The following is a 22,943-nucleotide window of genomic DNA, read 5'->3' on the forward strand; positions in this document are numbered from 1 at the left end:
GAGGTAGGATGTGTGTACTTAAGCTCCTTGGATGGAGACAGATTTCACAGGCATAAGTGCATGTTTGCTGAAGTCTGGCTATAGTCTAGACACTTTATCAGAGGAAGTACCAATGTGATTAAAGAGATCTGATTTTTGAGAAGAAACACTTAAGGAAGAGGGGAAAGAAGTACCTGCTTTCAAAACCAAGAAGTCCTAGCCTAGAAGCAGAAAGAAAAGTGGCTAGGTGATTTCACAAAAGCCAAGAGAGAAGAAAATTTCAAAGAAGAGGAACTGAACTAGAGTATCAAGTGACAAAGGATAAAGGAGTATAGCATTAAACATTAGAAAGTATTGATAAGGAAACAAACTGAAAATCTAATTCCTGTCTCTATTTATGTTGGTCCCTGATCTTAAATAATGTTGGATGCTGCATTTAAACAGATCAATGCTTCACAATTCCAGCTGTACATTAAAATCACTTGGGAGAGATTTAAACAAATACTATGCTCAATCCATCCTTAGATAAATGAAATTATAAATCAGCTGAGAGCCACTGATTTTGACCAGTGGAATACTAATTAGTTGGCGCAAAACACAGCCTAATAGTTAAAGGGTATGAGCCTGAGTTTTAAATCCTGGCTCTGCTACTTCTTGGCCATTTGACATTAAGCAAGTTATTTATCCCAGAAGTCCCTCATCTCGATTTCAAAATGAAACAACAGAAATTATGATGACTGGTAACACTGAAGTGCTCAGCAGAATGCCAAGCATATAATAAGTTCTTAATTCATTTTGAATCATTTTCTTTCCATTTCATTCTTAAGTCACCAGTTTATGGTCAAGAAAGTTGGGCATTGGAATGAACTAGATCTCTTCTTGCATCTTCTTTTTTATTTCATCTTCTTGAAGCATAAATATTTAAAAACTGATGGTCTGCATTCTATGCAAAGAACATGAGTGGAGCCTGGCCCTAGAATGGGTTTCAAGTTGAAATAATAATAGCTAATTTACTTCAGTGCTCCTTGGGCATCAGGGATTTTTCTTAGCACTTTGTCACAACATATCTATAGAAGAAGTTCTATTACTATCCTTATTTTATAGATGAAAAACTCTGTCTTGGGGGTTAACTGATTGTTTACGCATCTCCCTCAGAAGTCTAACTCATAACCACCCTGGTCTACAGCTGTGCACATGCAATGACTTAGGAGAACAAAGAAATACGCAGGTAGGATGAGATGATCTCCCTCCATACAGACATGTGTGTGCCCTGCGAGAGTGGAAGGACGCTGACATTTCCCTTTAAAAGTTCATGAGAAATTGAGAGTAGCAAAGCTGGGTCATCTGCCTAATGATATGCTATTTCAAATATTTTATCATCTTATTTTCTGAAAGTAGTATGAATGGAATAATCAAAATATATATGCATGGATCAGAAATTGTTAAGGATTCTTAGTTGTTCCCCTTAAGTAAAAGTATCTCCACTTGACAATTACAGCTTGGTTTAATAAGTGAACTAGGATTTTAGAGGTCAAAATAATACTTCCTTTACTTTACCAATGTGAGACAACGGAGTTTTAGTAACATGAAAAGAAAAGAAACTACAGGCCCAAAGTAGAGTCACTAATTTCAAGTCCCAGTCAACAGATGAAACCTATTAATTACAGTTTCAGTTCCTCCTAGGAATGGACTCGTACACTAGCTAATGTGGAATTACCTGGGCAGTGCTAGTGAGGTCATCTGCTCAACAGACTCCTGTCATCCCCCAAATGAATGTGACCTTGCACGAGCATCCACTTTTCACAATTATCTATTCCTTGTCCTGCTCCCTTCTGCTTATGGGAGTTTTCATTCTGTACAGTTTCTCAGAACTTCTTCATGATTCATGAATCATTGAAAACAGCCAATGGAGTTTTAAAATGGGCTCAGTTGGATTTTTTCTTTGTAATGGTGAGAACATACAATGCTAAATAAAATATGTGAACAAGTTTCCTACACATGCACCGTGATTGTGCACGCTGAATTTTATTGCCCAGATTAATCTGCATTTCCTATTAGGGGACAGACTTCCATTCATTCCCATAAAAAGCAAAATTAAGCTTCCTTTCAGGGTTGAAAACACATTCCACTGTTTATATCGACTATTTGATGAGATTTTTTTAAATACAAGTAGAGAATTGGGTAGGATATGACTTATCCTTTATCAAAAATACATTTTTTTCTATCAGAACTTGATTTTATTCAGTTTCTTTTCTATTTTTTTCTTCTTAAACTTATTATCAGTTGATTTACCATGTGCCTATAAATAATTGTTTATAACATAATAAAATAGTCATCATGTAAACAAATTGAAATCTACAAAAGTACTGAAATAGAACCAATGAAAGTCAATCATAACTCTGAAAGGGGAGAAAAAGGAAATTAGACTGAGCCAGGCTTGGTTTTAAAAAGTCTGGCACAGTGACAAGTGAGCATATAAGATTTGGAGGAGATTTTACGTCCCTCTTCTTTTTCCGTATTTCTCAGCTCAAACAAAAATCCTATTTGCTATAGCTCTAAGAACAATCTTCCCAGAGAAAACAAGTTTTCAACTTAAACTTAAATCACATTTGGACTTTTCACATTATGTTTTCATTTTGTAAAATTCAGAAAGTAACTCATGTAAAGTGTGCCATCTGAACTATAATTTCCATTCCTATCTCTGTATCACAGAATGACTGAATTACTTTGTTAATTTATAATAGTGCTATCCCACCTCTTGTATGCAAAACGGAAGAAAAAGGAGTGACTGTCCTATGTGCCTAACCCACTGGTTCCAGTTAATTAGACTATAATGTGCACATTTTATGTTATATAATATTTTTCATAATAATTATATGCTATGGAGACATCTATTAAAAGCTTAAAGTGATCATTTAAATGCAAAATCCCTGATAGAACTCCATTATATTTTTCATACTAAATTAACATTACAGGCTTTTAATGGATGCTTTAATTAGGCATTGATGTTATCAGCAATATTTGGCAAAATAAAATCTGTCACTGGAAATATTCATTAAGATCAATTTCTGTCAGTCAATATTAAGTGTTTTCAGAACCTTTTGATTTAAGTAAGAAGCTGAAAGTGGAGAAACCTTCCTTACATATAAAAAAATACATACAAAAAAATTATGGGCATTAGGTGCCTTTGTATTTTATAATTGCCAAACAACCAGCTTCTTGTTAGTCATTAATGCTCCGAGACATTCCATGAGAAGGTTGTCCTAATGCTCCACAGAAAGAAAAACAAAAGGTCTCTACTAATTGAAATACGCAGCTTTCAGGAAGACATGTACGGGAGACAGCGGGGGTGGGGTGGGGTGGTGGGCGGATGTGTGTGTGCGTGTGCGTGTATGTGTATGCACCATTAGAAGAACTCCACCATCAGTGGGGGGCAAGAAGAGATAATCAAAATGGGTCAGGAAGTCAACTGAGATGCTGGGCCAGAAAACTAATAGGCAGACATCATGGGCTGGAGGTTAGCAACCAAGGGCAAATAGAGTAAAGGTGGAAAGAACACTGAGGTGCTTACCTGTAATTTTCCCATTGGCTTCCAAGGGGGGCTGCCAGCTGACAATGACAGCTCGAGGCTTCCCTTCGCGAGTAATGACTGTCAGGTCCTTGGGAGCAGAGGTTGGGGCTGGGAGACAAACAGAGACAAGGCCTTGTCAGTGGATGTGAAAGAAAAGAGACATTTATGGGACTTGTAATCATGATGTCGATGTTCAGAATCTATCATGCAGCAGGTCATGCTTATTTTACCATTTATAATTTATCAAGTATTTGCATTAAATAAGTCAATATAGAAATTAACATTTTTTTTTTTCACCAACAAAGTTAAGTGACTTCCAAAGCTGCAAATATAGAGAAGAGAATAGGATACGAGTGGATGTGCAGGAGAAAAGTAAAATAGGTATTTTCAAGTGGGTACTACATTAAAAATGTAGATCATATATGACGAGAAGCTAAATATATCACCTCAAAATATACCCCTGTGGGATCCATCTCTCTAAAAAGATCAAACAGGTGTTCCTCATTATGCCTAGAAGAATTCTCTTCCTGAGTGTCACATGGAATGGGAACCCAAAGACCACAGTGTCCCTGTTAGTCTTTACCATTACCTACAAATGCAAACTATTTTAAAAGCAGTGAAGATCATAGAGACTAAGAAAACACATCCTTTGCCTTGGCTGTTTGATCTTTTCCTAATTGAAAGCAATCACTGCCCCCCCCCCACCTCCCTTTTTTGTATTAGGGTTAGTATTGTCTGTGTGTAGATTTATCCGTGAATGTGTCCTTCTTGGCTAAGAAAATTCTCCAGCTTGCTCTGTCCTTGATGATCCTAGTCCTTAAACACAACTATTTCTGGCTCATACCATTCTTAAAATTTACAGCCAAGCAAATTCTCCATACCTATGTCATTAAATTGATTTTTCCTTTGCTAATCAACCTGATGCTATTTTGCTTACTTGTCCAAAATAAGAATACAGAGGACATAGATTATTTTTAGTTGGTTATTTTATAAAACAACAGACCAAAGAAAAGCTCTAAAAATTAAGAAGGTTACCCTTTTGTAAGAAATATTTACATTTGTAAGAGGAAACTGCATTTGTAAGAGTGTCCTTCTCTGTACCAGAGAGTGATCAAATCTCTAGAAACTCTAGTCAAGTGGAGAAGGCAGTGACTTGAATTTCCATAACAACCATCCCCTCATTTACTCTGCTTTGCCTGTTAACTTCCCATAATGAACTTACATCCTCTATCTTCTGTCTTTAGCTAAAATGGTATTTAAGTGGTGATGTTGGGGGGGAAATATATCCTGAACAAACTCCACACAGGTTTTGTGGACTCCACCCCCACTCCAGACCAAAGCCATCAAGACACCAGGAATTACAAATCCCATCATCACCAAAGGGAGGGTTGCTGGGACCCGAGGATGGAGTTAAGCAGCCAGGTTTGGTATAAAACCAGACAGCTGGGCCTTGGGAGTCCTCTTGGCTTGACTCTTGCTTTTTGCCAGCTCTCAGCATTATACTGGGATTCTAGGTCAGTGGAACTGGTAGAACACATTGACCAATTTATCTCCCTCTCTTTTTCCCTGGTTATTCATTTCTTCATTTCCCCTTCTTTTGTAGGTAAAATCTTACTAGCCTTTGGGGTGTGTGTGTGTGTGTGTGTGTGTGTGTGTGTGTGTGTGGCTATAGTAGAGTCTTATTCTAAATCCCTTTAAGCTCATGGGTGAGGACCCACAGTCAAGCAACCCATTTCATATTGGGGTTGCCCTGAAACAGTTACTTGGGCCATTTTGGGGAGTTAGTTTTTCTCTGGGTACCTCCCACATATATGGAAGATATGTATTTTTTATTTTCTGGAAGATATATATTTTTTTTTCTGGGACTTCTGAGTTAAGGACATATAAGTATGGAGGGAATATAATTTTTCTTTCCCTACATATACATATTTAGTAAGACTAATCACCACATGTCTCCAAGAGACAGAATTATGTTAAAAATGTAAGACTTATATATTATATATGGAAATGTTTCCCAATTATTTCCTTAAAAGTAAAAAAAAAAAAAAAAAAAAGAATGAGTGAGACTCAGGTTAAACCATTTGGCTTAGATAATAGAGGAACAAAAAACTGCCACCCCAAAATATGTCTTTGACAAGAGATTTCATGAGAGGGACTCTGAAGTCTGGGCAGAGGTTGATTTTGAAAAAGATATTTACATAAACTACACTCTGTAAAGATTTTCTCAGTCTGGGAAAATATAATCTCCTTATCTCTTTTCAGTGGAGAAGGCAGAACTTGGATCTGCATATCTTTGTTTGCTGTGCCTTCCTTGGTAAACTCTCTAACAGATTTTACCCTTTCTTATTCCCAAACTCTCTTGTCTTAGCTAAGCTATTTAAATTTGCATCTCAGTCCATGTAGGAATTATTCAGTCATGCTGGGTCTCCCCCATGTACACAGGGGGTTTACATGTTATTATTAAATTTCTTGTTGATTTTTTTCTCTTATCAATCTCTTTGATGCTTGTTTGATTACTTGCAAGCTTAGAAGCCTCCAGAGGGGTATGGCATGATTTGTACGGGATATTTCTTTTGCATCTTGACAGTAACATACTAGATGTCAAGAAAGCAAAGAAATATTTGAAAATAGAGATGGTAGGGAGTCTATGAGGGTCTTAGTATGAAATAAGATGGCATGAAACCTCGCCTTCCTTAGAACTACCTTCCTCACATGTTGTGCTCAACAAGATTTTAAATATACTTTAGAGTGGTGGTAATAACTCTCAGGTTTCTTTCAATCTGCTTTCTAATAGGTCCGATTCTTTAGTTTTCTTTGTAGATAATTTACAGTCTTTTATCTTATAGTATATTTTTATTACCCTTTGACATGGGCAATTTTTGAACATACCTAGGTTCCATAGTGAGCTTCTGGAGGAATGTGCTGATTGCTGCATAGAAATTCTTATGTAATACACGATAGGAACAATTTGGTCCTAATTCCTAACTCTTTACTCTTATAATTCTCTGTGGCTCTTTCATTGGCTGTACAGTGCACAATCTGAGTATTGTGAACACTATTCCCAATTTATCTCCCTGAATAGATTTTCAAATAGAAGATATACCAAATATTTCCATCTACCATGCCATTGTATTAGCAATGCCTTGATTCTCACAGTCACTAAGACTCCAGGTTAACTGAACTTATACCTAATTGTTATATTCTGACAAAAACAAGTAAAAGGAAATGAAAGGAAAGAGGAAGAGAAGGAAGAGAAGAAGGAATAGGATAAGAGGAGGAGAAAGAGCAGAAAACATACACCAAATGTAATTGATCCTGTGGAGAAAAAGGAACTCTCCTGCACTGCTGGTGGGAGTGCAGACTGGTCCAACCACTGTGGAAAGCTGTCTGGAGGTTCCTCAGTCTACTAAAAATGTAGCTACCATACGACCTGGCAATTCCACTGCTAGGCATCTACCCAAAGGACAGAAAAACATTGATTTAAGAGACCACCTGTAGCCCTATGTTTATTGCAGCACTATTTACAATAGATAAAACCTGGAAACAACTCAAATGCCCAAAATTAGATGACGGGATCAAGAAGATGTGGTATATATATGCAATGGAATATTGTTCAGCAATCAAAAAGGATAAACTTATGCCAATCGCAGCAACGTGGATGGAGCTAGAAGGAATTATGCTCAGTGAAATAAGCCAGAAGGAAAGAGAAAAATGTTGGATGGTTTCACTTATAGCAGGAATATAGGGGAACCCAATAAGACATCAGTGTAAAAAAATAATAACAGTACAAAACACAACAAAGCCAAAACAGACAATTATAAACCAGAGACATCCTGCAGTGGAAAAGGGGGGAGAGAGATCAGAGGGAGGGAGGGAGAAGCACAGCGGACTGAGGTGATGGTGCATGGGTGCATGGGTGAAGGAAACTCTATGGGGACTACACCTGAGGGGGTGGGGGGAAGCAAATATTGTTTAAAAATGAACAATGATATAAAAAAATTAAAAAATGTATTTGATCACAAAAGTAAGGACCCACATAGGTATAGAACTGAAATAAGATCAAAAAGACTCTAGTAAGAAAAGATGATTGCTTATAGAAAAATATAAAAAAGGCAATGCTATCTTAAAGAGGCACCACTCTCATAAAGAGCTCATTGAAAACATTTTTTAATCCAAATAGAATTATACAAATATAATCAAGAATTTTACAGTTATAAAATTAATTAACGGATTTGTCTTTTTGACTCATCAGAATAGTCCATTTATCTTAACTGCGTAAAATTCACATTCATGTTTATTTAGAAAATGGTCAAATGTTGGTTAGGTTGTGTCACTGAATCTGTTAGGTATTCAAAAAAGATATGATGACTCTTCTTTACTTAAGCTAGCAAAATAATACATTGAAGAGTTGGTTATAACAAAATATCTAAAAACAAATCTATTTCTAGTGTTGTGCAAGTTTTTCATTCTCTTATCATGTGAAAACCAATGAATAAAAATTTCTGGCACTGGAATCAATCTCAAAGATTTAGGATTATCAATCTCAAAGATTTAGGCACTGGAATCAATCTCAAAGATTTAGGATTTTGAAATGCACACTATTCCCTAATATTTGGGAAAAAAATAATATGACTGAAAATATCAATGATTCCTCCTAAGTCAAGCAGAATGTCTCTGGTTTGCTCCTTTCCAACCCCATGGGTTTTGTCTAGAGAATTATTTTAGGAATTATTTATTGACTGCCCATCCTCTTTGCATTAAAATCTTAACAAATAACACTAAGTAATAATTGAGCCCCTCCACAATTTATATTCTTGCTTTCACAGCCTGATTCCCCTTGTTGTATTATGAATACAATGCCCTGGTCTCCTCACGCTATTCTAATAGTTGTTCCTTTCTGATGCTTGCGTGTGTATTTTTTTTAAAAAGATTTATTTATTTATGTATAACAAGAGCTGGGGCAAGGGCCAGAGGTACTGGAGGGTGAGAGGACCCACCAGAGACAGAGCAGGGAGCAGAACAGGCAGATGAACCAAAAACACTGCTGAGGGGAGCAGCGGGTGAGACAGGAGAGGTCTGCCGTGCCATGTGGGTATCTCTCCTCCTGGTGGGGACTGAACCGGTGCTGCAGAGGGTGAGGACAGCTTCACAGTGCTGTGCTCAACCACCTGCGCCGCCAGGGGAGGCCCATTGCTGTGTATTTTTGGAAAGAGTGCTCCATTCATGTGGAAGACTCTGGAATGATAACTGATGACCCACTAGGCCAAAGTTCAAACATCATTTCTTTTGTGGAATCTCCCCTTTCCATGCTCTGATTTCAATTTGCTCAAAATTTCATTTTTTTTTTCATGTTGTTACTTCAGGGCTACTTAAAATAATAGTTTTTCTTCTGCATTATAATCCTCTCAACAATATAGACTGTATTCCCTGTACCTTTAACACCAAGTCCCAATCTCAGGACTTAACAATTAAAAATGAACTTATTTGGAAATTCATACTTAGCATTTGGTATAAAGGACAGACACTGCCCCTGGTTGGTCTTGTTCTTAAATAATTTTCCCCACAGTTTAATTTCTCTGGTAAATGCATAAATAGAAGGTAACATAGGTATTGCCCCAAATGCCACTTTTTAAAAAAATATTTATTTATTTATTTATTTATCTATCTATTTATTTATTTATTTATACAAGCACTGGGTACAGTCAGAAGCATGGGAGGGTGAGAGAATTCACCAGAGCCAGAGCGGAGAACAGGACAGACTGACGAGGTACACTGCTGAGGGGAGCAGCGGGCAGCAGGAGAGGTCTGCGCGCTCGAGGCCCGGTACCTGGATTTTAATAAGGAAGGACTGCACGTGGAGTCCAGCCTTTGGCATGGCACCCCCTGGAGGGGACAGTCCAGTATCTCCCAATGTCTAATGCCTGAGAATATATTGGCTCCTGCTCTTTTCCAAGATCTAATTGTTTCAGAGGTCCTTCCAGATTTTCTGTTTGGCTTAACTAGATTTCATGAACTTGCGGGTTGCTCTTATCTTTATCATGAGCAACTTCAGGACAAGTGAGTAACAACACAGCCTTGCACGATTTTATGTTATTGCAGAATTTTAAGCAAAACCTAGAGTTATTTCATTCACTTCATTTCCTTCTCACAGTTATAAAATCTGCAGACACTTGTGAATTACTTCTTGCTTCTCATCATCACCCAGGGATCTCAGCCATATGCTATTTACACCTTTGGTCCAGATCATTATCTGTTTTGACAATCATTCTTCCTACTAAACACATTTCTAAAAGTTAATATATTTTTGTCAGCAATGGGTCTTACTATTGGTGTTCCTATAAGGATAGGCAGTTGATGAGAAATCAAGAGGGTGCACTTAGTAAGTCAGATGTTGGGGTACATTTTATGTTCATGAAAGAAGAAAAGAGATGGATTTGTTGGTGTAAGGAGAAAATTACCACTCCTCTTTAACTCAGGGAAGACCAAATGCCTCAGTGATTTACAGTCAGTTCCTTTCCTTTCCACTAAGAGCAAGGCCCTTATTCTACCCACAGTACATAGTTCACTCAACTTGTCTTCTCTTCCTAAGAAGCTGTGAACACCATCATCTAGAATTTTAGGACAAGAATCAATATATGTAAATACTCAGAAGAAAAGGATGTTAAAATTCAATCAGACAAACTAGAAAAATGTAAAAATATTCACAGTGAACTCTCTGAGCTAATATAGGAACCGAAAATAAATATTAGAACTTCAATGCCATGGAAAAATTCAAATAGAAAGAGAAATTCAACTTACCCAAAGAGTTTTATTGTTATAATTTTTAAATATTTGGAAATGTGTGATACAGTTTACCCTCAAATATAATAGAATACCATGAAATCAGTGAAAAAGCATATGAAATCCTATATTCTTCAGATGTTGAATTATAAATGTCAACTAAACTGCATATCTGTTAAAGTTATAAAATCAACAGGTATTTTTCCAGAGTAAATATGACTGGTAAAAGTTACAGTGAATTGCATTTGAATTAATTCCAATTGTAACAGGGGTTTCCGTTCTTTTATCCTATTTCCGAAGGTGAACTTGAACATGCTGAAGTATCTTCCCAGATCTAGCCAAGGTTATTAGGGCAAACATTCATAGGACTACAGCTAATTTCTCTCCCCAAAAGTAAATGCCAACTGTGATTGTTGATCAAAAACACACTTATTTGGGACTGAGTACAATGCATGCATGTCTGCCTTTACCTAAATGTATGGAAAAGAAGGCTGATATTCAAATTTCCTGAGTTAATTAAAACCAGACGACCTAGTCCCCTAGAGACTCATATTCTTTTCTAGAGTAGGCAGAATATTAGATATAAAATTACAAAAAACTATCATATAAAATATTTTATGTAGCATAAAGTGTGATTCAGACAGGATAGTGTACCTATGTCCCAATACCCACGGAGCCTGGGAACCAGCATTATCAACTGTCAAAAGCAGCCATTGGAGGCCAGACTCTCCTCACATACCTGCTTCATATGTGGTGGCATGTGCTGTCATGCTCCACGTGCTAGATCTTCTGTTTTTTGTTACCATGACCGAGAACTCATACATTGTGTTTGGTTTGAGGCCCGTTGCAGTGTAACTCAGAGATGTTGTATCTTCTGACTATATGAGCAGGAAATAAAGAGAAAAAAATCAACTCTGTCAACTTGGTAAATCAAGACATTAAAAAAAAAAAAAAACCAAAAAACTATCAAATAAGTTAGTACAAAAGGAGTCCATTTCCAAATAGCAGAGAGCTAGGACACAGAACTGTCTCTACTTTTTTAATGTCAACCAGTTTACATTGGCTGATTGTACATCCAACACATGATCGATAAAAATCAGGAGTTATGTTGTTCAACAGCTAGCTGGTAAATTATCCCAAGTGAGGCGATAACTGCAGTAAAAAGACAAATTCCACTTCCTTCTGTCAATTCCACTTTTAAAGTTACCTGCACAGACTTTAACTTAATTCTATCTATAGTAATCAATATCTTTTCCTAATATGTATTAATGCTGTTTTTTTAAATGGATGATCTAGAGCATTTTCCACTAGTAATAAACTTAATTTTTAGAATTCTACTGTTTATCATGTTTGAAAAAAACCTTTAATGTACAAACTTTTAAAGATCCCCATATACATTGGGCTATTATAAATAAATTGGATGAAAGCAAAATTATATTATGTGGTTTTCTTTCTTTGTGCACATTTAATGTTAAAAACTCTTTTAAGATGGTAAGTAGAACAGCTGATCAGGAAAGATAGAACAAATGGGGTAAATATTAAAAAGATTACATCAGTGTTAGTATCACATGTCTTCTGAATCCATTCTTTGTCCTTTAAGCAGATTAAGGAATTTTTGTAGAAATTAAATTATCTCCTTATTGCTTATTCAAAAGATACATATGGTAATTGAGTAGTTACAGATTAATCTCCCAAATTAATGTGTATGTTCCATACAATCCAGAAAATTTAAGAATATTTATGTCTCTTAAAAATATCAATTTATATTTGGTATTTGGATTTTGATCTTTTTCCAAACTTAAATATTTACTTTTACTTTTATATTTATTGCATTTGTTACATAGTTATGTCTAGAAAACCAAGGAAAGATCTTTTTTCCCCCATCTATGTTATATCGATCACTTTCCTTATTACTCTAGTGTGGTACATCTTTTTTATTCTACTATGAATCCCTCATAGGTTATAGCTATGAAAATTCTACATTTCATTACAAAACCAAATAAATATTTAACTGCACTAATAACATTTCGATGATGTGCTCATCCATCCTATTAAAGTGACGACCTCGTAAACTTCTATCAGAAGCTCTTCTTAAAAATAGCTGTAAAAAATGTGTGCCCCAGTTAAGTGTAGAACTACTTTGTATACACAGAAAGATGGAAATATTTTCATCAAATAAGATGAAAAATGGGCAGCTGTACCTTATACACTGATACATAACTTCCAATCTTACCTTCTTTTACAATCACAGATACCTCTAAGTCTTAGAAATGAGACAATGAGATATATTTCATTGAGGAGGCAAGTCTCACACCTTGATAAAACTAGTCTTTCTGAATATAGAGGTCACTGGCCTTTGGATGGTCACTTTGAGTCACTATCCAAGCTTCTGTTTTAGAATGACACACTTGACTTCTACAAATCCCATGATTCACTGAGTTTTCTCTTAGCTTCATGAAGGTTACAGCTCATTGTTAATCATTAAGTCTAGAAATACTATGGGAAAATTATAGCCAGTTATATTTGTGAGTGTAAAATACCCAGATACTACCTCTCTGTGCCTTAGTTTCTCATATCTAGAAAACCTAACAATAGCATTGACCTCACAGTGTGAACTAAGTGTCTATAGTGTCTGCCTCAGACTAAGCATTAAATGTTAGGTATAATATTTCATGCACAGTCTAATGTGACATATCATTTTAAGCTTGCATTAAATTCCCTGTGGGTTGTGGCACCTTGAGAGGTAAGACAGTCTTGCATGCCTTTGCATCTTCTTTGACCCTATGCTATAGCAAGTAAGGACCACAGAATAGTTGATGAATGTATTCTGAATGGAAATCACATATAGTGTCAGGTGTTTAATTACCTTACTAGAATAAAATTATAGAAAATTCCCTATTTGATCAGGGAAGTCAATACAGAGTCAATCAAAATATAAACATCTGAATTATGGCTTGATTTAGATCTAATGAAGTAGAAGATACTCCTGTGGGAAGCGTCTTGGATAATGCCATCAGGTCCTCTGAGTTCCAGCTATAGTTTAGTGAGGAATCTTTGCCCAGCTATATAACCTACCTGTGCCTTCATAAAGAAAACTGCATATATATATATACTGATCTATGGAGACTTTTACTCATTCTTTTTACAGCAGGTGTAAGTATCGCAATCACACAGATGAGAAAAAATGAGGCCGAACAAGATAAATGACACGACAGGGCAGACTCAGGTGGTCAAGGGCTCCATGTATTTATTTCCCCTCCTCTGGCTTGTGTATGCTCTGCCAAGCTTACAAAGCTGTAGTGGGACATGAGTGAAGGAATAGAGAGACCAGTGGTTTCAAAAGTTCAAAATGCATAATGTGTGTGTGTGTGGAGGAGGGTGGAATGTTAGTAATTAAAGCCTTCAATCAGGGAAAGTGATGGGAGGAAAACAGTTAAAAGTATTTTTTCTGTTCCCAAACTTCAGTCCATGAAAAGTCCAGTCATTCCTTTTAGAGGATAGTTTTTGTGTTGGGCCTCACTTTATAGGCATCCTTTGTGAGAGTCAATAATTCTGTCTGTCATATTAACTATTCAACTGAAATAATTTGCCTCAAGAAATTTAGAACTCAAACCATTCTGCAGAGAATAATCATTGTCCTTCAGAACATTTCACATACTGGCAAAGGACCCAGGGCCATTCTATGAAATGAATGTATCTACAAAGTACAACAATTATGAACATAAAAATTTTAAAGTGGTCTTTTAAAAGTAAACTTAAAATTGGTCCATCTGTATATAAAGAGAACTTGTTTTCTTTTGAATGCTGTGATATGCTTCGTTGTTTGTCTTATCTTATAATGTTATTTTTATTTATGGTTCTGCTGAGTCTTAAATCGAATACTGGTAGGAGATGGATAGGGTACTTACAACCTATCTTATATCGATGATATTATTTGGACTTGCCTGGAGAGTTTTCCCAAATATCTGAACTGGCAGGGCAGCAGTACAAAAGAAAACTGTGTTTTAAATGGTTTCAACTGAAAACTGATTTATGATGAAATGTGAATTTCATGCCACTTAAAAGTTGAAAGGGACAAAGCAGATGCAGCATGGCTAGAGTTAAAGAGGCTGAAGTACAAAATTATGGATGGGATTTTGTTTAATCACCAGGGTCTTTAGAATCAGAAATTCTCAAAGGGTACTTTCATTCCCCCAACTCACCACTGGCTTGAGGATGGATTTAGAGAGATGGTAGTATGGTGGAAAGAACCTCAGATAAAGTGCAGGATATCCAATTCTCCCTGAGAGCTACCCTAGCAGAGGGTAAAGAGATGGGATGTAAGGGGGATAGGGAAAGGCTGGAGAGAGAGGATAGTGCTATTTGGTTCCCTGGTTGTCTGGTGACATTCGCACACCTATTTTCAAAAGCTGCCTTCTTTGTCCTAAGTCATCATCTTATCAAGCATTGTATTATCTCATTTGAATAACTTAGAGTTCTTTGAAATATACTGATGGAGTTGCATATATAAATCATCCCAAACTTACACGTAATATCTTAAGGAACAACAATTAAACCATATTTAATAGCCTCTTTGATCTAGTGCAGTTTAAGGTAGGTAGTAGGTGCTTGATAAATCACTTGTTAATCTTGTTTTGGGTTGCACTGGTGTATTGCTTGTGTGTACTAACACTGTGGCAGGCTTAGAGGTAACAAATTGTCTATTTATTAGCGTTACTAAGACAGGCTGTTAAGATTTGAAAGTGACAAAGAGGGCCTCAAGATTAGTATCCCTAAAGATGTCTTAGGGGACCTGGGATCGCTCAGTCTTGAGTCCACAGGACTGGAATGAGAGCTGGTCTAATTGACAGTAGTTAAAGGGAAATATGAATCGTGGTCTCTCTGCTACATGAGGGTGTTTCAAGGCTAGATAAGCATGTCGATGTCAATGGCTTACGGAGGTGATTAAAACTATATTCAAATTATATCTTCCCAGCCATATTCTCTCTGTGATAGTTGGTTTCTAACATTAATAGGGTTGCCTTGGATGTCAATCTAGATTCTAAACAAAAAGAATACCAAAATCTATCCAGAAAATGAATGTGGAGAGTCCTGCTACTTTCAAAGGGAAAGACATTCCCTTGTACAGAATCCTATTATTGACACGAATGCAGAATCTGGTGGAATTCAAACAATATTTTGCAGCTCCTGATGCTTTTCTACCTTGCCTAAGAATTGTTTCCTAAGACACAATTTTTCCTGTGCTAATTTTAGATACTGAGCGATTAAAAATGCTTTGTTTTTCCATTTAGTGTCACTGCAGCAAAATGACTCATGACAGCCCAGGAAGCATTTAAAGCACTGTATTAAACAAATGACAGTTCATTTTCAATGCCATACTATCAACGAGCACTTCACCTTGTATTTTGCATTCGCAGAAAAGCTGGTCCTCCACCGGACAGTGTAAAGTCGCACTTCAGACGTTTTTTGGTTCTTAGGGACAGAGTTGTCTGCCCAGCTGACCCTCACAGCATCGTGGGTAAGAGCCACAGCCTGTACACCTACTGGTGGGAGCATGGGGGTGGAGACATCTGGGACAGAGGTGGGGAAATCATCAAGCAAAGGATAATAATCAACTGGGTCAGTGGGGTCTGGGTTAAAAAAACCCGCCAAATGAAACAAACAAATAAATACATAAAGAAAAGTTAAAAAAATAAACATCAGTGGCAACACAGCACAATGAGTTAAATGCATGGCAATAATGATGAAAGGGAACATGAGAAGAACAGAAAAAAATACAATTAATTCAATCGGGAAACTCATTAGAAACAGTGTTGCTACATTATAGAAATAACTATTTGCTATGATTTACTCATTGCTTTAGAGTGGTTTTATCAAGCTGATTGTCACTTGAATATGCCTTTGCAAAGACTATTTCTTCCTAGAATGTTGCACGTTGCTTCTTAAAAGAGCTAGCATAGAATCAATCCGTCTCGTCACTATATAGATAACAAGATTAAAAGGGGTGTCTGGTTGATTCACTCCTGTAAAGAAAATAAATGCTTAACTAATATCTTTGGTTTCATGTTTGCTTTTCTCCTTCTCTAACCTAATTTGTTTTCTCTAATGCTTTCAATATTAGTTTATATCTGCATAAACATGGTTTAGGCAAAACAAACAAATGGTAAAGACCAAAGGACTTGAGATCTGCCGCATTCTGTCTAAGCTGATGTTGCACAAAGCTAGTTGACCAAGTCCAAGCACTTCAACCACATATGTGAAAATGAGGTTTCAGGTAGTACTTGGTATGGCAGGTTTCTTAGAAAAATTGTAGAAGTATCCACTTTCCCCACATTCTCACAGAGTAATTGGCTACATTTTTAGTCTTTTAAGGCATTCTGAAATTATACATTCTTTGTTCTAAAATTTCAAGTCTGGTGGAAAGAGTTTATTCTACTGGATGGAGAGACAGAAGGATCTACCTACAGACTGGGGTGTCTCACATGCTTTGATGCATCACACAATCAGAATCCGTACAAGGATGTGAGTTTTCACAAAATCTCTAGAAAAAACTTTATGCTGGGATATCAGAGGTACTTATTTTGAGGCTACAGTCAGAGTTCCATTTTGAGCCCTACATTTTATATTTAAAATTTATATTTAAAAAAAATTACTTTTACATCATGTGTTAGATACTCTCACCAGCCAAAAAATGACATGAGCTCTCTGGCTGGGCCTGTGATGATAGTTGGGGAGGGGAAACCTGCTAGATGTGGAGTATCTGAAGCCGTGTACACACATTTATATTTCTAAACAGCCTGGCTCCAAGCGCAGCAGCTGCTGGCTGGTTTTGATGATTGCTTCACTTTGTCCACTGCATTTCAAATGCCTATCCCCTACTCATCACTCTGTTTTCCAATGAATTATTTATTAGTTTACTGGGCCGTGGTCTTTGGAGCAAAATACAAAACCCCAAAACAAAAACAGAACAAAAGGAAATGGGGCGGGGGTAGGAGGAAGAAAAATGTGTGTTTAAAATTTAATGACAGAGCCAAGCTTTCCCTATTTCCTTTGATGTGACTTTTTATTAAGGTTCCTTTATACCCAAATGGATTTATGAAATGATGAAGGGGTTGCTGAAGATGCTGTAGCCTCCAGGAAGGTCCCTATCACCATCAGGTGGCTACTGAGCTGCCTCACTTTGCTCAGCTGCCTTTCTTTTTTTTTAATTTATTTATTTATTTACGCATACAAGAGCTGAGGTGCAGGTCAGAGATGAGGGGGGTGAGAGGATTCACCAGAGACAGAGTGGGGAGCAGAACAGGCTGATGTACTGAAATGCACTGCTGAGGGGAGCAGGAGGCGAGCCACTAGGGAGGCCCCTCTCAGCTGACTTTCTAAGATGGTTCTACAAATAGAAGCACAGCTCAAAATTAGACTCTTCTTTGGACCTACCTAAATTAATGAGTTTCTTGCTTCTTTGCTTAATCCAGTTTTGTTGGTATACCTGTACCACCTCTACAGCCTCTCACAGGTGTAAAGTTTTGAAAAGCAGTTATTCTGCTTCGAGAAATGGTGATAATCCATTCAACTATTTCTGGATTCTAGAAAGATTTTCATGACTCATTGAGTTTCTTGGAGCCTCAGTTCCAGAATATGTCCTTCAAATTCCAAGTCATGATGTCTTTGGGTATTTGCCTATGGACTTATGTCATGTCTACCCTTGGCCAAGTTTTTCTTGCCTATTTTAGGGAACATTTTATTTTTTCGAGGCATGGTTTGTCCTTCCATTTGCTACCTCCTTTGGAGCTGTGCTAATACAGCAGCCACTAGTTCCATAGACAATTTAAAGTTAATTAAATAAAATGAAAAATGCTGCTTCTGTTGTACTGGCCAATTTCAAGTGCTCAATGGCCACAGAGGCTTAGTGCCAGCCCCACTGGAGATAGGGATGCAGAGCATTTCCAACAAACCAGAATTTCCTAGTGGACAGCACGGTTCTCAGTGCAAATATTTTCCATCTATTGCTAATGAGCTCTTTCTCCCAGCCAGAAACAGTTTGAATAGTTGAATTTAAAATGTTTTGTTGCTGAACAACTAATTTTCAGGGTTTTTTTTTCCTCCCTTTTTCTTCATTCTCCTGGGTACCTTATGTTATTGATTTTCAGTGATTATATTCAAAAAAGTAAATACATGCATATAGGCATACAAAGCATAGCCTCAAAACTTTTGCTAAAAAGTGAAGCCTATTCAATTCCTACTAGATGCTTTGGTAAGAGCCCCTGAATTTTCAGTTCAACAAGCTTTTAAAAGTATAACACAATTTTACATCTGGATTGTACGTCAATTAGACATTGACCACACAGATGAAAAGAAACAAATTTAAATCACACATCTCAGTATTCCCCTGCCCTCTTCCCTGACCCAGGATCAAAATGCCATGTTCTTGCAACAGTGAGAAAATAAAAGACTTTACAGCAAAAGTAAAACTACTAAGCTGCCCATTTGACCTGGGAAAACTTGCAGCAGCTCCATATTGATAGTCTCAGGTTGAGATGAGGCTCCAGAGCACAGCAACACACATAAACACGTGCACGTAGGGAGCACCATGGCCTGGCAGCTACTGCAGCCTGCTGCACTGGTTGCCTGACTTGGTATTTACTTTACACGGGCCTCTACCATGATAGCTCACGGGAGTACTTCACAGACACTCCAAGACAGAGAATGTCTTCTTTGTGACACTTTGACACATTTATTGATAGAGCTTCTCCTTCAATTTTATTTATTTGTCCTTTGTTTTCCACACGTTTGTCATAACGTGTACACATGCTATAAAAAAATAAAACCATGTCTGCCATAACTAGGGAAAGTGTACACTTTTCCTTTGGAGAGGCCTTCATTCATTCATTCCTCTCCCACCTCTCACTGGTTATTCTTCAATGTGCAAATTCCTCACACTATTTCTAATTTTTGATGTAATTTCATTTCCTAGCGTCCTTAGGGTTAGTGATGTCTGGAAAGACACTGTCTTGTGGATAGCTGGTGTTTTAAACACCACCCAGGGAAGGCCCATGCTTAGAATTAAAATGGCTACAAACAACAAGGGGAAGAGGTTGCGGCTGCCTCAGTGGTTCTTTCTAAACAACTTACTTTCAATTTCTCTGAACTCCACTATTTATGCTACTGTTTTCTGCTTAAAATTGATTTTTTTCCTGGTCCCTTAAGTGGCTATTGTTACTACTCTTTAGCTTTGTTAAAAATATGGGAGTTTGGGCCTCCCCGGTGGCGCAGCGGTTGAGCGCTGGGTTGCGAGGCTGCCCGCAGCCTCTGAGGCGCCGGTTCGATCCCCAGCTGCTCCCTGGCCACGGGAGGGGGGTCCCACAAGGCGCGCAGACCTCTCCTGCCGCCCGCTGCTCCCCTCAGCAGTGTACTTCGGTCCTTCTGCCTGCTCTGCTCCCCGCTCTGGCTCTGGTGAATTCTCTCACCCTCCCGCGCTTCTGACTATACCCAGTGCTTGTATAAATAAATAAATAAATCTAAAAAAATATATTAAAAAATATATATTGGAGTTTTAAAAGACTGGCTATGGTATAATTTGTGTGACCTAATCAGCTGCTCAGTGTCTTTTATCATCGGCAAGAAAGAGGCAACTGAAAATGGAAATGAGAGAAGCACTGGGACAGCAAAGTGGCCCACAGCTCTCAACATATCCAGGTACTGGACAACAAGAGTAAGGGAAGTGAAAATCCCAGACATGCATCTCCCATGTTATCTCATTGCTTTTGTCCTGGACTTCCATTTGCCCTTTTGCTCTAAATTTAGGGATAACACCTTTCATAGAAAATATTCTCTAAGCTTGTACTGCTTATTTATCCTTTTTGGGAGTCATGAATTCTTTTGATAATACAATGAAAATGATATACACTCGCTACAGATCAATGAGTTTATTGGCATGTACCCCAAATTTTGCATATCCCTTCAGACAGGAGACTTCGGAGTGACAACTTTTCTTTACAAGAAAATCTGTTCAAAATCAATAAAGGGATAGTATGCTCTGGTTGTCACATAACAACCAAGGATTTACTTAACAAATGAACTGTATACTCTCAAAATAAACTATGAATGGCATATGGGTTTGGAGAACTCATTGCACCATGTTCACACAGAATCCCACTGTTAAGTTCATGTTCATATAGTGCTACCTGTCAGCATCCAGTAATTCTCCATGGTCTTTGGTGGGAACAACAACATCCTGCTTTTAGATCCTTCATTCTCATGAAGGTCATATTAGCTGATATGTTAAAGGAGGGCTGTGGATTGCAGGTTTTGAAAGGGGGCAGGATCAGAGCATCCATTAGTGAGCTGTCCTGATTTCAGACATCAGGCTATTCACAGTGGTGATCTTACTTTCTAGTGACTCTGACCAGCCTTGTCAGAGGTGTTACTTATTCTATTTTTGAGTAAATAAACTTGCTTACAATAAGTCTCCATAAATGGCTTGGAACTGACTTACTCATCATTCCCTAAATTCTTTGAACCCCTTTTCTCTCATGTGTGGTCTTTACAGCTGCCTAGACTTGGTCAACCCCTTGAAGCAGTCAGATATATTTTTAAATGCAAAGGCCCTGGGCACAGTTGGAGTGAGCTGGAGGTCCAGTTTAGGAAGAAGTCTCCTGCATGACTCAGTCATCCAAACCAGCCCCAGGAGTTCAGTTCATCCTTGTCATATTAGCCTGAAGGACCCTCTGCAGAGAAGCAAGTGCCCATTTGGGTATTCAGCAGCCGTTGTGCAGAAAACCTTTATCCTACCGATATTGCACTGGCTAATAAGATAGGATGATCAGGGTATGAAGAGTGGAAAGAGGGCATTAAAATATGAAGCTACTGAAAGAGAGAGATGAGAGATCCATATTCTCTAAGTTCATCTACCAATTAAGATCGAATTCCTCTCACTTTGGGTTTTGAAAACCAAAAATCAATCAACTGATCAATTGTGTATGTACATGCCGTGTGCACACATAGCTCAGTATATGATTACATGCATTATCTTTATATAATTTGTGTTTTGTTTGCTCTAGATTTTTTTTTACCATAACTCAAGCACTGACTACCTTGTCACAGAGGATTAACTGTTTCAGCTTACCTGTTATAGATCTGGTGGTGGCACTCTCATATAGAGGAACTCCTTCTCCTGCATTGTTAAAAGCTTTTAGGGAGATTACATAATGGGAACTTGACTCTGGAGAAAAACAGAAAGAATATGAACATGCTATTTACTTAATGTGTTAAAATACTCAGGGTAAACATTTTTTTTGAAATCAAATTTAACATAATCTATTAAGTAAATTGTTCTTTAAAAACAAGCATGCTTGGTTCTGGGAAGAAGGTGGTAAGATAGTTTTTTGATATTCCTGAATATCCACATAAAAAGAGAATGAATGACTAGCAAGAATACCCAAAACATTTGGACATTTACAACAAAAGAAGATGATGAGCAGACTCTTATGCCCAGTACAGGTGGATGTGGACTAGTCATCAATAACCTTGGTGCCTACATGTTATCAGCATCTGTGTAAGTAAATCCATAGGGAAGCAGTGAATTTGGAAACAGCATAATTCTGCAGTAACCTTAGGTAATTCTTATATGCCCTGGCAGACCAATTTGACAACAGTGAATATAAATATTCAAAACTAGCATGCAAAGTCTCTTTCCTGGACAGCCTTATATTGGGGACAAACTACTAAGAAACATTCAAAATTTGAGCAAGACAGAAACAATAGAGAACAATTTAAGAGAAAGTCCAGATAAAAATAGGAGAACAGTCATAAAAACTTAAGAATATAAGTAAGCATATAAGTTGATTAAAAGGTAACCTATTTGATAGGAGGTAACTTCACATATTATATAATTTAAAAGGATTTAACATCCAAGATATATATAAAAACTCATTCAATATAACAACAACAACAAAAAAAAGCCAAACAACCCAATTAATTAATGTCAGTGGATATGAACCAACATCTCACCAAGGAGACCCAGAAGGTCAATATGTACAAATACATGGAAAAAATGTTCACTGTTGCTTTTAATAAAGGAAATGAAGGTCAAAACGACAATGAGGTAGCATCTCACATTTGTGAGAATGACACACATCAAAAAGACCCCTGACATTGTGTTGCAGAGGTTTTGAGAAAGAAGAAACCTACTCTGTTAGTGGGAATGTAAACTGGTATACCTGTTTTGGAATTTGGTCTCTAGGTTTACCTTAAAAAACTAAAAATGCAAATACCATATGACCCAGCAATTCTACTTTTGGCATTTATCAGAAGAATATAAAACCATCAACTCAAAAAATGATATGCTTCAGAATATTGATAGCGGGACTATTTACAGCAGTTAGGACATGAAAACAACCTTAAGGGCTACAGAGAGAGTATTGGATTAAGAAGATGTGGTATATGCACACAATGGAATACTACTCAGCCATTAGGAAAGAGGAAATGTTGCCTTTTAAAGTAAAAGGAAAGGTACAAGAGGGCATTATTCATAGTAAAGCAGGTCTGAATGACACAAGCAAATACTGGATATATGCATGGTGGACAATTAGACAAAACAAACATTTATGAAAACCTC

At 37.3% G+C, this 22,943-nt stretch overlaps 1 protein-coding gene across 2 annotated transcripts in view; it reads right to left on the reverse strand.

The window, feature by feature from the left end:
- DCC (DCC netrin 1 receptor) overlaps positions 1 to 22,943 on the reverse strand; it is a 1,038,093-nt gene that overhangs the window by 101,085 nt on the left and 914,065 nt on the right. Inside the window, exons 16-19 of one of the 2 annotated variants that reach the window (XM_054694039.1) lie at positions 21,453 to 21,548; positions 15,728 to 15,900; positions 11,070 to 11,208; positions 3,551 to 3,658 (exon numbers count right to left, since the gene is read on the reverse strand). In XM_054694039.1, the coding sequence (XP_054550014.1) occupies positions 3,551 to 3,658; positions 11,070 to 11,208; positions 15,728 to 15,900; positions 21,453 to 21,548 (516 nt within the window). Of the gene's footprint in view, positions 1 to 3,550; positions 3,659 to 11,069; positions 11,209 to 15,727; positions 15,961 to 21,452; positions 21,549 to 22,943 lie in introns of both variants that reach the window. The other variant, XM_054694040.1, reaches the window with a different exon arrangement.

The sequence above is a fragment of the Talpa occidentalis genome, unplaced genomic scaffold (assembly GCF_014898055.3).
Source record: "Talpa occidentalis isolate TD23 unplaced genomic scaffold, MPIMG_talOcc4v2.1 talOcc4.13, whole genome shotgun sequence".
In the NCBI taxonomy this organism is placed as follows: domain Eukaryota; kingdom Metazoa; phylum Chordata; class Mammalia; order Eulipotyphla; family Talpidae; genus Talpa; species Talpa occidentalis.